This window comes from Halichoeres trimaculatus, unplaced genomic scaffold (genome assembly GCF_033239565.1).
Source record: "Halichoeres trimaculatus isolate MK-OKI-2021-1 unplaced genomic scaffold, fHalTri1.1 fHalTri1_scaffold_15, whole genome shotgun sequence".
In the NCBI taxonomy this organism is placed as follows: Eukaryota; Metazoa; Chordata; class Actinopteri; order Labriformes; family Labridae; genus Halichoeres; species Halichoeres trimaculatus.
Genome location: NW_027437193.1, coordinates 22222751 through 22241446, shown reverse-complemented (window position 1 = coordinate 22241446; position 18696 = coordinate 22222751). Strand labels below are relative to the sequence as shown.

Below are 18696 nucleotides of genomic sequence, written 5' to 3'. Positions count from 1 at the left end.
ACTTCATGGTACAGCTGACTGTAGGCCATTGCTAGTGGAGATAGTTAACACTGTTTTTCTTTGGTCTTTCTTTGAGCTACTAAGACATAGATTGCTGATTTGACCATTTCATATTGCAGGCTGGATATATATATATATATATATATATATATATATATATATATATATATATATATATATATATATATATATATATATATATATATATATATATATATATATATATCCTTTATAGCCCACCAACTTTAATATATTTTAGCTGTCATGCTCATTATTTTGTCTCTCCCTGAGCGAGATGTGCAAAATGAGTTTGATTCAATGTGTAATTCTGTGATAAATGTCAAACTTTTCTTTGGGGAAGCAGCTTTGACCCGCCTTTCTGGGAGGATATATCTGGCCATATATATATATATATATATATATATATATATGGAAAACCAGATATATCTGGTTTTCCTGCAATCATCAGCTGTTTGCAATCATGTGCTGTTTTAAACTTGATTTTTCTGTCATGCCTTTCTTGCTTGTGATTACACCTCTCCCTAGTATTGTCCAGTCTTTGTATCTTTATCAGCCTCAGTAGAGGTGATTAGTGAACGCTTCTTCTCTGTGTGTCTTGTGTTTTCCTTCCATCTTCTGCATGATGACCTCTAAAGCCTCAAATTGCGCTTCTCTTCATCAAATAAAACACAATATGTTGATTTAGATACAAAAAAAACCTTTATTGAACAGCACCTTTCAAAAAATATGAAACATTTTTTCAACTTTGGTATCAACTCCTGTACATGAAAGTATTCAAGGTTTTAACAGCACATAGAAAATGGTTTGCTAAAATTGAAATACAAAAACTGCACATACTGTAATTGTATGCAGTATAGTGAAGAGTACTACACCAGCTTTAGTGTAGACATTCACTGACGACACAGGGTTGATGCTCAGCTCCTCTCCTCCTTTGTGTTCCATGGAAAAAATATTAAACCAGTCATCAAATAATTGAACAAGGTGCAGGTGAGCACATGGCAAACAATATATACAGAACAAACTTTGTCCTTCTCAGAGATACTTGTTTCCACAGTTAGAGTCCTTTGTTTGATCTAGGAACACTTGAAGAAATTGTTGACTGTAAACTTGCAAACTTTAGTTGGAAATATTATTGTTTGGGTGTGTGACCTCAGTCCTTATAGAGTACATCAGACTCTTTTGGGTCAGGCAGAATCCAGCACAGGTTAAGCACAACAACATATCTTGATATGGAAACACTGTATCAAACAATAATGGCGTTTGCACAAACCAGTTTGTAAATATGGTATATTGGCGAACTAACAAGCCATTTAAAGGTCCCATATTATGCAAAAAATCACTTAATTAAGTCTTTTAGTTAAATTTGTGGGTCTTTGGCTTTCCTCCCAGCCCACAAAATGTGATATTTAATGACAAAACCTGTACTTAGTAGTGCTTGTGAATGTAAAATCCTGACCTAAAACAAGCTGTTTGGAATTTCCGGGATTTGCCGACGTCAGCAATTGTTCTTTTTTGACCAATCAGGAGCAAGTCTGACCTGATTGGTCCTCTGGAGCAGATACCCCTGAACCCCCTCCCCGCTGCTGTTCAAAGCTGAAGAGCTGCGCTGTTGTTGGCTGTAAACAGCCACATGGTTTCATGCTCAAGCTTCCCATCTCAGAAGAGGACAAGTCTAAGTGGCTAGAGTTCATTTATCAAGGACATGTGCAGCTGCACTCAGTAAAACTGTGCATGTGTGTGCTCGTCACTTCACGGCTGACTGCTTTTCCAACTTTGGACAGTACAACAGAGGACTAGCAAATAGACAGGTCCTGAATCCAGGCCCATTACCAACCATCCACCAACAAACCTCAGACCTTGGAAATGTGAGTATTTTAAATGCTGTGTGCTGTGGAGCAGATGTAAGAGCTTTTCCTCAGTGCCCCCCCTGTCTCTGTGTTAGCTTCAGGATGCTAACTTTAGCTGCGGTTAGCCTGCTGTTCTAGCCTGTAATTTTACGGTAAATGAGCTTCGCTGTTTTCTAAACATTGTGCACTCGGAGCTCGTGGCGCCGCTCTCAGTGACGCAGAAGAGCAGAGTGGTATCAGTGGTGGCTCATTTACATATGAAGGTCACGCCCACTAAATCAGACTCTTCTGAACAGAGGGGCTATGAGAGCCTGGAAACAATGCTGATGTGCTTGATTTATCAGGTTTTTGGAACAAAACATGTTACTATCATTTCATGAAAACATCAATGATCCAGAAAAAACTGCGGAAAAGGAGCATAATATGGGGCCTTTAAATAAACAGTAGCATCAGTTTAGCCATGTTTAAATCAGTATGTCAGTGTATCAAGAAATTTGGTTGTGCAAACATCAAGAGAATCTATAGTTAATGATTTGATTTGATGGAGTAAAAATAACTTGAAATTGGAGAGGAAGCTTGCACAGTAAACATCACATCAGGCTTGTAAAACTGTCTTCAAGATGAGCACCATCAAGAATTAAAACTCACCTGTTTTGTCAGCTCTACATGTTACCTAGAAGTGCCTGAATGCTATCAAAGTTGTGCTTGGATGGTGGCCAGTTGTTTATCAATTAAATACCTGAACTTAAAATGTGTGCAGATGTCTTGTTGTGTCGCTCATCAATTTGGTAGACATAAAATTATTATTATTATTATAATTATAATGATGATGATTTTAGACTCTTAACTTTGAAATAACTGGAACAAAGCAGTGAGATCTGATAGAAATATTTGGACTTTCCACTTAGAGTGTGACGTCAAAGGAACATGGCCTTCATGAGGATACGGTCTACTGACTTGACGACTGTAAGTTGAAACTCATAGAAATATAGTCAAGAGGCAAAATTTCCAAATGCTTTTAAATACCAAGTATCTCATACTCACTGAATATTAACAAATGGTATTTCCTCAAGCTAATTTCCATAGCACTTCAACAGAGCACATGCACAGTCACTACTGAAGGAACTCCACAGCAATCTTGAACATGCACCTATTTTGTTGACCTTAAACCCACTGATCCAGAAACTACTTACAGGTAGCTAGAATTCTAGCAATGCTACATGTCCATTAAAACATTTCATTAACGTCTATTTTCAAACCATTTAAGCATCTTAAACTGTTGAGTGATGAAATGAATAATTAATAATAATCAAAAATACTGCTGGAGCTTTAATGGGTGATATTCTACAAGTCCTCTCCAAAGCATTATCTTCTGTCATGTCTTAACTTCCAGATAACCTAACATTGTCATACCAGTTGGTGACTGTTTAATACAAAAATACATCTAATCCTACCCCAGGCTCTCTGAACATTTTGTACTCATGAGTTAATAAGTGAATTACCAACATAAGACATTGCACAAAAATAAATGATCACTATCATTCCTCCTCTGTTACTGTAACAGTCTGACTGTGCTTTTTTCCAAAATGTCTAACAACATTCCTCAGATGTTCATCTCTAGCACGACAGATGTACACTTGTTTCTGCAGGAAAACACAGACTGTGAGCCTCTGCAGGTTGGCTGCCTCTGGTTTCTGCTCATTCTGTCAAGAGACTGTCCAAGAGTTTGCCCAGCCCATCATCTAGCCAGGGCTGAGCTGATGCAACAGCTGCATTAAATTCGCTTGGACAGGCTACTGCTCTCTGAGCCCTGGTAACACTGCCACTCTCATTATTAATGATTCCCTGGCAGGGGACTTTTAGAGTTCATTTTTATAACCAATCATCAGCCATCAAAGTGGGTCACTAGCGACATGACGACAGGTTTGTTGATGTCTGAAGAGGGCTGTCTGGTGACATCAATGGTGGGTTCAAAGGAGGGTCCCAGTTGGGGCATGGTGGTGGCCGGTTGACCCAGAGAAGCTACCATAAATAGGAGGTCGTTGGTGCGTCTGGGACCAGTGACAGCAACACCCCTCATGGCCTTGGTGGCGACCTTGGAGGAGCTTTTTATGCTGGAGCCTCGTCGAGGGGTCTCACAGCGCAGCAGGGCCTGGAAACATCTGTAGAACTGGAGCAAGCACACAACAGCAGCATGTGAAATGTACTGCAATAGAAGCGAGACAAAAGGCCACAGAGGCTGAAATTACAAAGACTGATCAGAGCATCACTGTAATATGATGCTGGACCTTCTAATTACATGGCTCTGAATACAATGAGTATAAATGTTACATCAAAACACACAGTAGCAGATTTTTCAATAGAGTTTTAACGGGAAGTTAATTTCAGTCATAATTTACATCCGCCCCTCTCTCTGGTGAACCTTTAGGCAAATTACTAATAATTATGAGTAATCAGTCTCCTCTCTGTTCCCTCATCTGTAACTATAGTGCTATTCTTTCATCCCAGTCATTGTGTTGCCTGCCTCTTCATGTGGAACAATGCAACAAGGGCACCAATTATTAGCAAAGTTTCCAAAGTATAACAAACTCAACTAATTACACTCTAAGTGGTCAGTGTGAACCTTTGCTCTTTATCCTGCTGGATGTGTCATTGTACTGTTTTGAAGATGAGACAAAAAGAGACAAATGAGAACAATATGTTTCACTTTTCTATCCAGCTGAATGAGAGTTTACAGTTTTTAACAAGATTATAGAGGCAAAATGTACACTGGTCGGAAGGGGAAATAGGCAAAAAAGGAAATTTGCAACTCCTTTGCATGTTTCACACTGAGTGACATTCCATACATTTCCCATTCTTTATTAGAAACAATGTCAAGGCACTTATAAGTTTAGATTAAAATGCATCATCCCATGCCAAAGTTAAAGGTGGAATGTGACAAACCGTGCATATAACCGTGCATATAGGAAGGCAAAATGCAATAGATACCTGAGGTCATCTGTCCCATCAGCTGTTGGTTTTTTAAATAAGTTATAGACATTTTGATACCATTGCATTAATTATGGTTGTTGTGCCTTTTAAATAACAAAGACAATATAAACAAATGCTGCCTTGTTCTTAACTATACAGTGTTGTTTTTTTTATCTATTTATTCTTCCTTTTTTTAACTTACTGTCCATTATGTAATCCATGAGTTAGTCAGACTAACTTATACATGTATGTTTTTTCTTGTTTGTTTGCTTGTTTCTGTGGATGTATGTACTACGCCTGCCAAACAAATTGCCCCTCAGGGACAATAGAGGTTATCTAATCTAATCTAATCTATTCTAATCAGGGGCGGCCAACCAGTCAGAGACCAAGAGCCACAAAAATGACTGTGGTACTACAGAGAGCCACGTCACGCACAGGGTCTTACAAATACACTTCCTCTCGCACATAAACGAAATGACATAAAATGAACATCAATACATTTCCAACTTTCAAAGCAAGGTTTATTGTGTTTGTAAGTGTGTTTAAATTGGTACTAGAGAAGAGAAACTGAAACTTAAGTATCAATCTGTACACCCAAACACTGATCAACACCGATCCCAACGTTGGCATTAGTATATCAATATTTTAGATTGATTGGCACACCACTACTCTTAACTATATATATATTTTTATGAATGGATTGAAGAGCCGCACGCTGAAAGGCAAAGAGCCACATGCGGCTCCCGAGCTGCAGGTTGGCCACCCCTGGTATAGCCTTTCAATACACTCAGACATCCTCTGACTACATGCCCATTGAAGTGCATTGCAGAAGGTCAGTTTAATGAGGTTTTTCTGAGATTTTGAGTTAAAAATGGTCAAACTGTGTTCATGAGGTACATGCAACCCCGACACAAAGTATCCTGTGATGCTGGGGGACGGGATTTTTTTTCCTTTTCTTTAATTCTCTTTTATAAGCCACAGCTCAACAGAGAAAAGTGTCTTCTTTGAATAAAGTTGAATAAAGTCAACCTAATGTGAGTGAAATTAAAAAGGAGATCTACATCTGTTTTAGGGTGAGCTGACATACTGACACTCTGCTGCAAAGAAATATTCAGTTATCTTTAACACTAAAATTATCACTGCAGTCTGACAAACTATTGAGGATTCTCTCTAGCACTAGCCAAAGTTAGCCTACTGTTAACGAGCTGTGTTGTTCATGTCATGTCTCTTTGTTTGGTGAGAGTTCAACTGCCTTTATCACATTTGATAATGTTGGGACATTCGTAAATTTTGGCTTGTTACTGGAGCTTTTTATCGACCCTGCGAAAAATGAAATGATTCATATAATTACTATGTAGTTTAGACCCTTTTGGTGACTTCTAGATTATATATGATCTTTCTGCTTCCAGAAATCATAAAAAGCAATTTTTGAAATGTGTCCTACCTTGTTGACTGCCATAGCACCTTTCACTGAATGTTCATTTTTTGTTTGAGTGAGTGGAGGGAGTGTGGATTAGCCTTGGGTCAACTGATCATTCAGCTCATTTCCAGCTCTCGTATAGCCCCTCTTATAGCTTTGTTGTAACTTTACAAGATTAAAATCTCACAAAAAAGGTATTTGCTTTTGTAGCTTTGGTGTTTTTAAGCCCTTATTTGAGCCTCTGTCTCTTTGAGGCCCCTTCGCACTAAGGAACTAGGCTCTCCAGAGGCCACCTCCATTTTTGCCTTGCTGCATAATAATGCTACTCTATATTGAAGAGAGATTGTGAAATATGATCCCATGCCCATCCCAGGCTCTGAATTTGATCTGGGAAGTTTGTAAAAGGGCAGACTATTTCTGTTTTGTTAGAGTTTGTTTTGCTCTTTTAAGGAGATTCATCAATCTGTGATGTCATGATTTGAGCAAATTTTGCGTTGATCTCAATTAATTCTCAAGTGGCTTTTTGAACAAGCTTTTCAGAGCAAGCTACAGTGTCATCTTAAGATAACTCCAACACTTGTTACCTCACAATTCAATACAGTGACCACAATTCATATTGATATCCAGCAATTTAACTTAACATTGGTTGTAAAATCTGAAAAAGTCTAATATGACCTCTTTAACTGTTCTGTCAGAAAAGTGTCCAAGGAAAATGCAGCTACTTAAATAGTTTTGGTCATCTTTTAGGTTTCATCTGAAGGGGATAGAGGGTGCCAAGATGAAAAGTTGAAAACAACATTTTTGAGAACGGCCTTTCAGCCAACTGAGCTAACCACACCTAAGTTTTGATACGTTTGAGACGTTTCTATTCTGTGTCAGCATAAACCAGGAAGCAGGCTCAACCCAACATCAACAGTAATTATCTATCAGCAGCTAGAGGATTCCACCTGACAAGCCCATTTAAAATCTATCTGTTGCCAGTGAAGAAAAATATGTTGGGTTGTGTCTCAGGCTTGTCTTAGGAGTCAGGAAGTAATGGCAGTTACTGGGCAGGTGGTAGCTCCGTTATAAAAGAGCAATGAAGAGTGAATGGGTGGCTACGAAATTCAGAACAACTTCAGGATGTGCAATGAGTCTCAGACATGATGCTCATTTCGAGTTGCATTATCACTAATTTACTAAACACAATCCCTTACTAGACCCTGTGCAACTTAACTGAAGAACGCAACCTGGAAGATCTCTCTGTAGTTGGATGTCTGAGGAAGGTGTTGGTTTTTCGGGTTTACCCCTCAGTGTTGCCATAGATATGAAGTAATTTATCTATTTTTATTATATTCATATAATTTTCTCTGAGACAGGTAAAGTTGTACAAACTTTTTTTTCACTCAAACTACTGCTTTGCATAACACAACTGCTTCTTAATAGCCTTACAGTTTGTCAATCCAACAAGCCCTCCAGACATCTTTGTCTGTACGTGATCAGCTTATCTTCTCAAACAGGCATTTGACTTTTAATGAAGAACCTGTAAGCTTGGGGCATTGTTGAAACAGATGAGCGGTTCTCTATCTGTCGCTTGTGTTGTAAGAAGTATTGAAAAATCACATTCGAACAGGCTTTGGTTACATGAAGAAAAAAAGTCTGTGGGAGCCAAAAAGGTAGAGCACATTCGCCAGCATGCTATCTCTGAACCCATGGGCTAATGTGGCGGTCTCTGTCTGACCTTTCCTGCGCTGGTTTGGCTTATCTGTCTTGTGTCTCCCTTGTGCCCGAGGATGTCTGATGAACATGATGGCTGAAGCCAGACGGAATCAGAGCACCTGGGCCTGGTTCTCCCGGGCATAAAAGCCCAGCGCCTGTGATGTTCTGGCTCTGTCCCAGTCTTACCTGGACTCATCCCAGATTATTTGGTGTAGTATGCAGATATAAATGAAGGACATCTGGACCAGAACCTCCTGTCTCGACAAAGCCATATCCTTTCTTGTTTCCCAAATTGCTAGCCAAGAAACAGGGCAAACATTTATAAGTGGACTGCTTGTCACACTTGCATGTTCAAGTTGTGTTACCTCTTATACTCTACATGTATCCTGCTGTCTTACATACAACCAATGCCTGTAGAAATGCAGGTAGACAAAACTACTGAAACTACAAAGTAATTGGAACAATTTCAACAGAAATCATGTAATTTGCCATGTTCTGCTGGTATACAGACATCTGTTCAGAGTTTGGCTGAAATGCAAACTTAGCAAAAATTACCATTAAAAATAGAATTTCATTTACTCTCCAAATATGTGCAGATAAGAATCGACTCTTCAAATTCCTCTCCTCTGGTTTCTCAATTTCTTGAGGAAAGAAAAGTGTCACATGCATTCGCCTGTAAACCATGTTATTGAGAAGGACGGCTAAGTTCACGTATCTCATTCATTATTTAGAAATCCACTGAACACACAGGAAGCCCCAAATCATCAGCTGTTGCCCTCCGGAGGATTGTTTTCTATTCTTGTTTTGTTGTCTCCATTGATGAACCTCTAATAGTCTTTGAACTCCAGATTTGTCAGCCCACGAACCTCCATGGTACCACACTGCCCTTCACCTCATGTCTGAGACTTTTTTACCAGTATGGCAGCTTTTTATCCAACTGGTCCTTCTATAACCTTGACCAACACCAAAAAAGAATGGCAGAATTGTTGTTAACACCCTAACCATAATACCTTTTAACTTAAAACCTTAAACCTAAAACCTTGCATTTTTATCAGTCCACATTAAAAAAAAAAAAAAAAAAAAAAAAAAAAAAAATGTTTGCTTCAGCATTTTTGTGACATGTAATCACAGAGACCTGCATCCAAAAACCACTACTCTCTCTCATGGACTACCCGCTAACCATACATTGTCTCTTACAGGATATGTTTTAGACATATACAAAAAAATAAAAAAATAAATGAACAAATTACTGATGAGTTTTAAAAACAAAGCTGAAAAAGGACACCGCTTAAAATTTTAGAATATTGAAAATCAAGTTAGCTTTGGAAAGATTAGATCAAGAAACAAACTTTCCATTCTAATTTATTGTCATGGACTAGCTCATACAGCCTATGAGCCAAACAAAAAAGAACAGTGAACATTTCCCAAATCATGTTAAAATAAAAGCTTTAAAAATGTTCCCATTGTTTTATTTTCCTTAAGATTCACAGTATTCCACTGACAGCTTGTCATTCGTATCAGCTTTAATACTGGATGGAATATAACCTCACCCCTACAACAAATTAACCCAGCAGAGGATGAGACTGCTAAATTCAATAGTTGTTAGAACAATCATTAGCGATTACACCGACCTTTTGCTCCGTGATGCTTTAGCTTCTTGTTAACTGAATACTACAATCATCAATAATATAATGGGATGTCAGCATCACCATTTTAATTAGATTAATAGTAAATTCTAATGACCTCCTTTACTGTGACCTCTCCTTAGTATTAAGATGTGTTATAAGTTTAGTCTATTATGTATTGGTGATGTTAAATGATGATGATCAACAGCCGTAAAAGAGGGGTTATTGTTTTAATTTTTACTGTGCGGGGTTTAAACTGACAACTATTTAAAATGTGGCTTAAAACTCTCAATCACAGACTGATATGTCACATAGCTTTTACAGGGCTACACCTCCACAGATATTGTACTCCAACAGATCAAAACAGAGAAACAGAGAGGATGGACTGTCTGTCTCTGAGGTACACAGGAAATGCCTTGAAATGCATACACCCTCTGTCAAAGTGTAATAAATAGTGAATGGACCCCTGGAAACATTTTTCAATTGAAGCCACAGACCTGAAAGTCTCAGGATTATAATGATTTCATGCAAATCTTCCTGTTTTACACCAACCCCCTCACATAACAGAGCCCCTGTGCAGCCCAGCCCAAAGATCTGCTGATGGACAGATGGAAAGATTCTGAATAATTGAGGACCCAGGCTGCAGGTTCAGAGCATAACAATGCATTCAGGGTATTTGGCTGCGCTTGAAATTCTAGACATTTCTAACCTTAACCTGGAGAATTTCACTACTCAGATGGGAAGAGGACCACAGATGAAATCCTTTTCATGTCTTTCTCCACAGTGCCTGTTTGGATGCAGCTCTTGAGTAAACGTAGTATACTTAGTATACTTTCTGAATATCATGTATACTTATAGTCTACTACATTTTCTCATGAGTGCAAAACATGGTGGAAGTCTTTCACAGTGTTTGCTAAAGGTACAGAACCCAAAAAGTCAAATACAGACAGTGCAAGTACTTCAGTCAAAAAGAAAACACTATGAGACTGAAATATTGAAAGAATAAATAGTTGATCAAAAGACATTAGAACTAAACACAGAAAGGAAATGCTGTAACAACAAAAAGAACAGACGTACTGTTGTCATTCAGTCTGTCAATTGATTTTCTTTTTTTATCACAACAAATTGCTTTTTTAGTCACTTTTAAATTCCACAATTTTATCCTTAATGAAAATGTAAATCTACTCTTGTCATTGTGCTGATTTGAGTTAGACACAGTTTAATAAAATGAACTTAATAAACAGCTTGGTCAGAAGCTGTCTTGACTGTACAAGGCGGATGTGTGTGTAAGTATTCACCCCTGAAAGTGAGAAGTATCACAACATGCCAACCTGTGGATTAAGTTTTTTTTTATCAGTTTTCTGCAAAGTTAGCTGGTCTACATCCATTTAGCAAACACAAAATAAATTTGCTTTGTTAATTATTTTTTTGTTCTGCTGATGTCTGGGTCATCACTTGTGGAGGAAACCCCAGAAATAAGCCTCAAGAGGAAACATATTCCTCTTTTTGGCCTTTGTGGAACTGTAATCTGAGAAATGAACCACTGTCAAAAGTATTTATTTTATTTTATTTTATTTCATTTTACTTTATTTTATTTTATTTGGTGGTTTTTAAGATGATTACTCCTACGAGATGACTCCTTTAATGGGAATAAAATGTCCCAAGTGACCTTTCTTTTTTTTTTCTTTCTTTCTTTCTTTCTTTCTTTCTTTCTTTCTTTCTTTCTTTCTTTCTTTCTTTCTTTCTGCCATTGAGTTTAACATATGAAAATATAAACGGAGCATTAGTAATTAAACACAACAACATTTTCTCGTTATTCCACCTCTGATGTTCAGAAGTTAATCTTAGTCCAGGTTGTTGAATTATGTTAGCTGTTTACTGATTGTAGATACAGAGTTAGCAGATGAGTTTTTAAGACTTTGAAATGGCTCCACAGTTCTCTGGATTTTTTTTTATCCTTTATATTTGTAGCTGCATCTCTCCTGGGAATAACTAAAGGTAAATAATACTTATTTTGTTTCTCACTGTTTATAAAGCAGGTAACCTTTAAGAAAGCAGTAGGACAATAGCTGTGGGTCGTTACAGATTCACCCTATGTGTCATGCCTTAAAAACTTTGCAATGTAAAGATGATCTGGTTTTCTTAATTCAAATCTTTAGTAATAAAATCAATAAAAGGAATTCAATTTTTTTTCCTTTATCCTGTTCAGATTGTACTTTCTGGTTTGTATTGTGCTTCACATTGTATTTAATATTCTTCATCCACAAACTCGTCTCAGGGGAATTTCAGTCATTTGACTCGACACTGAACTTCTCCTGCACATCGCTGTCTGTCAAATGATGGCTTGGGTTAAAGACATGCAGACAGGAACAGAGACACATAGAAATGCCTCAGGACATCTCTCAAAATTCTGCTCACATTACATCTTTGTTACACATTTGTCTCCTTTGTCAGTCTGCTCATCCCCGTCAGGTCATTTGACGTGAAGGTGAGCAGGGTTATGTAGAGAAGCGTGACGATTAACACCTCTTTGAGGTTTGGATACATACTCTGTCCCCTCAGCTGTCCAAACAACACACTGAGAAGTTATAAAGTGATGGAAGAGAGAGGGATGGAGACAAAATACAGATACTAGAGGATGAAGGTGATAAAAAAACACATTGAGCCTGAGATCAACAAGAAGGTGGAGGAAATGACTGATGAATGGATAAAGCATAGCAGGGGTCTGGTGGAGCAAGAACACCAACTACTTTTGAGCCAGGGTTGAGGTGATGCAGTGCGGGTCCTATCAGACTTTTAAACATGTTAGCTCAGGGTGGTTTCTTTAACAAACTTAGCAAACAAGAAGATCAAATGTTGAGACTAAATTTAGATAAAAAGGCATTTATAAGGTGAAAGCATGTCTCCTATACAGCTTAGTTGGAAGCAGATGGAAATCCTTTATTCCTAAGGATTATTTTAGGGCTTTTCTGCTTGTATGATTGTACAATGCCAAAAGACAGGTTACATGGAGCGGGGATGGGTACCTTTCACATTTGAAACGATACAGTACTGATGCCTGGTACCTGGCAAAAAGTATCAGTACTCAACAGTACCAAATTTTGGTACTTTTGTGTGTGAAATAAATATTAATTTGTGATAATATCCCAAAGTTGTTCAATTATCATATTTATTCCTCAGTTCGTAAACTTGCAATGCTGTGTTCATGTCCAGTATGGAAAATTGCTGACTCTTTCACTCCTTCACAGTCACAACGATGCATTAAGGAACTGAAACATGGTAATGTTTCATTTTACGTGAGTCGGTACTTGGTACCACATACAGAATTCAGTTGGCAGCGATAAAATTCTCTTATTCAGTACCCATCTCTAACTTTGAGAGACAGAGCTATGCACAACATCACGTAAGGACCGGGAATAAGTCTTATAAGGACTATAGCAACAGGTACTGTAGTCTCTGTACATGGCATGGGCATCCACTCTACCAGCCCTACTAAATTTGCTTTTCTTGTTTAAAGTTTAGTACTCTATCAAAACATGATTGATAAAAACAAGGAAGAACTTTGTTAAAAAGGATCTGATCTGACAGCGATGCAGACAGTGGACTACTGCTCCTGCAGTCTCATGTGAGTGTATCCTTGGATACCCAACCCCTACTTGTTCAGCTCTGTGTAAAAGTGAATAAATGACATAAGCTATTACTGATGGTCCCCTACTGTAGCAGAATCAGACCACTGACTGGTTCAAATTTTCTTTTTGTCCATCCGATTTTCTCAGACAAATGTACTGTAATCACATCATACTGTCAAAATCTATAACCAATGTGGATCAGTGAGTCAGTACACTCGAGTGTTTCTCTGTTTATGTTTATAGGTGACTGTATACGGTATGTGTGGGTTCTTTATTCACGTTTCACTTAAGTAGATAAAGACAGTTTATTTGATCGAAGTGAAGTGGGTCAATGTCAGGAAGTATTTAATACAGATAAACCACTACTTCATCTAACAACCATGTGACTCAATGTGACCCAGTAAACTCATCTGCTGTGAAGTGCTCTGCAGACTACAAAATATAAAACAAAGTGAAATGATCTGGGAGCTATAGCCGGAAAAATAATGAGTGCCACCCGGGAACATGTGAACAGAATGACAATGGGCTGATTTCCTCTTGGGATTTCTTGGCACACTGTCAGTTCAGCAAAAGGCTTGGGGTGTGTTTATCTTGTGTGTACCATTCAATGGCACGATTTCCTGCAACACCTCGTCTCTGAGATTGGAGTAGCTCAAATTATGTTTTCAGAAAATACCATGGAGGCAGTTCAGTCAGAGCCTCACCTGTCATCATGAAAAGTAAAAAAATAATGGTGACATAAAATGAAAATTAATATTTGTCCACTAGTCTGTGCTATAGATTGATTGTCTGGATGATCACTATAATTTCACTTCCAAAGTCAAAAATCCTAAATATGAGGATATTCTTTTCAAATACAGAGTAGAAGCAAGGTGTGGCAGTGATGAGTTGAGCCTCACCTCTCCCTCACAAAATGCATAGTCATGCAACTGACGCGTCTGTTGCTGTCATGTATGTCACCAATATAATGCACTTTTATTTTACAACCTTGGTCTGCACTGTCCAGCTAATGTCTGTAATATAGTATATGTGTGTGCGATAGACTTAGCCATGCTGATGGGACATAAAACTGCAGTGAAAAAGCTTAAACAGGCAGACACTACACAATATCAATAAGCTACAATTAGAAAATCAAGGCTTCAGGTGCCTGCTACTTTTTTTCTCTGACTGACTCACTGACTGCCAGAATTTAGGATTATGAGCAGAGATTAAATGGTATGTTCATTTTATTCAGGGCCGATGCCAATACGGATTATTCGTAGTCAAGAAGGCTGATAAACAGTATTAGGAGCCAATATTAATTTGCAGTCAAAGTGGAAGTATTGGTGTCAAAATTTATTAACCAGTTTTCTGGCTCAGAAGTATGTCTTATAAAGTTAAATGAAAACTTTAAAACTAGCTCCCCAAAGTTTTCTACAGTAATTACAGCCTTCCATAATTTCCATGTAACTGCAATAAAAATGGACTGAATTCAGTTTATGCTGCCTTTTAAAGGCACGCAATGCAACTGTATTAATTTTCTGTTTAGTTTTCAGATGACTGATTTTAAATGTTTTGGCCATCTAGGGCTTCCACTGGGTAGAAAAGGAGAAACGCCATGCAGAGCAGCAGCTCCTGCATATTTGCAGTTTTAAAAATGTATTATCTTAAGAACCAGGACATTTTCCTGTGGATATTGATCAGAGGAGTGATTTGTTGTGTCTGAGAAAATTAAAACAAGTTCACCAACTGTAAGATAGTCAGAACGCTAATTGCATTGGCCGGTTAATAGGATGTTGACACTAAGCTAGCAGACCTTCGCTTATCAAAGTTAGCTGGTTAAGAATCACTTTCCTTTGCTCGGTTAGGCTGTGTATTTTTTTTTTATTTCTGTTTCCAATGCCTTTGTGTGTTGAGTCTAAAAAAATAACCAAATCAACAACAACGGTCTCTCACTTCTATAAGAACTGTTCAGCAAACTGCCGAGCTGGGCTCCTACATTCAGGAAAGGCAGAATACAGTGCATACTGTTTTTACTTTCCCTCCTTCTCTGTCTCTCTTTCACACACACATACTTCTGCTATCATGGACTATTTCCCCAAAAATATTATCTTCAACCCTGATTTAAGTGATTAAAGGATACAACTGGAGGGGCTGCCAGCGAGCACAGCTGCCGCTTATGTTTATATAACGCTAACTTTCGGTTGAAACACATATCTGCTTTCCAGAGCCTGTAGCCTGCAACCACTCTGCAAAAACTTTCTCCTTTCAGGTATATGAGTGTGTTTGTGTGTGAGATCGTGCATCCACAGCTTTGACTTCTGATTGGCTGTTACTTAAGCCATGGCTCTGCTTGAAACCAATCAGATGACACTGTGGGGGATGGGGGGTGGGGGCAGTGCTGGAGACAGAGGAATGACTGCAGACAGTGGTGCGGCTCCATTGGTGCCAAAATAACAGTTTTAAATTAATTTCTTGTCAGCTGTCAGATTAAAACAAGGCAGGTGCTGATATGCCTCAAAATGCCAGACAATAATAAAAATAATAATCGGCCTTGCCATTAATAAGTCTGTCCTTAAACTTAAACTTTGCAAAACTGGACTTTTAACCAAACTTTGACTTGATAGATAATGAAAGACCAATGCAGGAGCTTTAAAGTCTGTATTTAAGTTATTATTATTGTTATTTTTCAAAGCTTTGAAACACTTGTGGAGGATTCACAAAGCAGATACGCCCTCTTTGAGCCGCTAGATGGATGTTACGTTCTTCCTTTATGTACTGCTGTGTGTGCGTGTGTGTGTGTGTGTGTGTGTGTGTGTGTGTGTGTGTGTGTGTGTGTGTGTGTGTGTGTGTGTGTGTGTGTGTGTGTGTGTAAAGAATGATGACATGCCGCCATTGAATAGAGAATAAGCTACTCTTTCAGATCTGATTTTAAAGGAGTAAATGCCTCCCAGGACGAGAAGCTAATCGTGTGTCACTGGAAATTACAGTAACTGTCTAGTTTAAAGTGGACTGAGGCTGAGACGCCAAACGAAAGCAGAACATTGAAGAGAATTGTCTAGAATCAGTGCTGCTGCCATACGTCACCACTTTGTCCAAGACATCAGACGACATAAAGTGTAACCCTGGGTCAATCCCAGAGTTAGAGGGTATAAATCCCAGACTTAAAGTACATGTTATAGTAAAAACACTGCAGTTGCCGCAATATCAGGCAGTGTCACGGATCTGATGTGTGTCCAGCTTCAGGATTTAGCAATGAGAGCTTGTGAAAAATAAGCTGAAGTGCAGCAAGTAAATAGATGATCTCTGGAATCTTTGGTCAGTTTGACGGTTAAAGGTTTTTTTCTTTTGTGACCACTAAGACTGATTAGTAATTAAAGGGTACTTCTGTAGTGGTTTAAGCCCAATCAACCAAAGTCATTTTCAAGGGTATTGACTTGCCAGTCATTTCATTTTCCATGAGATCTTAATTTCATTTTGGAGCCTGGGGTTTCCTTCTCCACTCCTCTAAAAGAGTGATTTTTGTTATTTTTAATTTCATTTTTAAAAACTGGAGACATTTGTATTTGTCAATTAATAATTTTAAATTTATATGTTCATTTTAAAAACTGATGCTGTTGCACTATGATGTTTTAATTTGATTTCTGATACAGAGGAATTTTAATTCAGGTAAATTTTTAAAAAAGGAATTAAAACTTCAACCAAGTATCATTTTATATAGTGGAGTCAAAGAGAAAGAACCCAGGGTTACATCTCAGTATAGCTTACACACAGAAAGCGCTTTATTGGCTTCAAAGGAAGCTTTTACTATCTAGGTGCTGCAGTAAACAACTGTTGTTTCTCCCTGCCAAGGTCAAAATTTCTGCCTTTGAGTTCATATTTATTTGCTTTACAATATCTGCAAAGTTCCTCGACCATAATGGCTCTCTATCTTGATCTCTATTTTATCACTTTCATACCTGATTAAGAGCATATTAGAGCTTGAAACAGGTCTTTACCTGTAATGTAACAGAAATTTCAGAGGCAGTACTATACAGTGTTATGACTTCTTGTTAGATATTTAAGTTAAAATGCCAACAAATATTTTACAATACTGTTGTAATGCCTTGTTAAGATAGTCATCCATGAAAGCACCATCTGCAGAGAGTTTATGGAATTTTATGATGATGGTAACTTGTTATACACCTCTTGTTTGTCCATGATTTGATTGGCGAGAACCCCATTAAGACTCTCTTTAATTCTGAGGTGGAGTGTTTAATCTTTTTCTTTTCATCCCTATTGGCACTGACATTAGTTCTGTTACTGCAATGTGAAATATTCGTTTCACTTTACCTTCAATGTGTTCAGGGAAAAGGACATTTTTTATTTGTGGTAACTTCCAAAGAAATGAGGAAAGAAATAAGGAAAGAAGGGAAACAGCGTAGACACTAGCAAATGTGGTTAAGACCCATAAAGCCCAATCAAAGAGTATCCACCAAACTGACATAGGCCTCAAGCAACCTCAAATCTCAGCCCACCGGGCAGTGTTAAAACGCAAACAGACTTTGTGACCCATGTGGGAGGCGTTCTTACACTGGTGATATTGTTATTGTTGAGAATGTCATAGAATGGTGACATAGCCTAATATTGCATAGATATATATTTTTCTTTTTGAAGTTTAATTTTAATCGGTAGGCTGATAAAGGAAACAAAAAACTACCATGAAAGTGCTACTAACCAAGGTCTCGTCTTATCTATCTGAATTATATTTCTCATAACCACCCATTTGCAATTTATTCATTTTCACATGACTGGTGAAATCAGTTCATGTTGAAATTACTTCAACACTGCATTAACAATGTTATTTCTTACAAAAAAACTGAGACCATCAGTTAAACTAACTGAAATTATCTATATTGTATCCAATCACCACTAAATGTAGGACAAATTTACAGCAATTTAGACCATAGTCCAAGCTAAATATCATTACCAATGCCAAAGGGGTAAAATTAAAACGTTTCTATTTAAAATGTCCAATTAAAAAGATAATCATTTAAGGACAATATAAGACATCACTACTGTGAGGTTTGTCAGCCTAAAGGCCTCTAAAATTATGTCAGAAATGCAACCACAATTTAGGTCAAAGAAAATGTAAGGTCAGAAAACAAGAACATAAAGTGTTTCAACTCCATTGTCAAGATACCATGAACCAACTACTGTTGGTACCAAAATATAACAGTGTGGATTTCCCCAAAGCAATTGTGACTTCTTCATCAATTCAGTCCCATCTGAAAGTCGAGCGCTTGATGTTTCATCAGTGTACTTAGACCAAAGTTTGTATAGGGCTTTTTGTCAGTATTATCAGATCTGTTGTTAATACCTGAGTAAAGGGAGCCAAGATATCAGGTCATAATAAACTGTTGTTGAATTGGATGATAATATTTCTACATGAGATGAAAAGAAGAGGGCACTGAGTAAACTTTATAAGACTATGACCAGGAAAAGTCTTTCATAAACTTCTTGTATCT

The 18696-nt window shown here is 37.8% G+C and overlaps 1 protein-coding gene across 1 annotated transcript in view; it reads right to left on the bottom strand.

Moving 5' to 3' along the window:
- Positions 1-745: 745 nt before the first annotated feature.
- The window catches only part of LOC141803782 (vertebrate ancient opsin-like), a 99780-nt gene continuing 81829 nt past the window's right edge, over positions 746-18696 (bottom strand). The window contains exon 4 of the mRNA XM_074687781.1: positions 746-4038. Coding sequence (XP_074543882.1) covers positions 3754-4038 — 285 coding nt within the window. The 3' untranslated portion in view covers positions 746-3753. The remainder of the gene's footprint in view (positions 4039-18696) is intronic.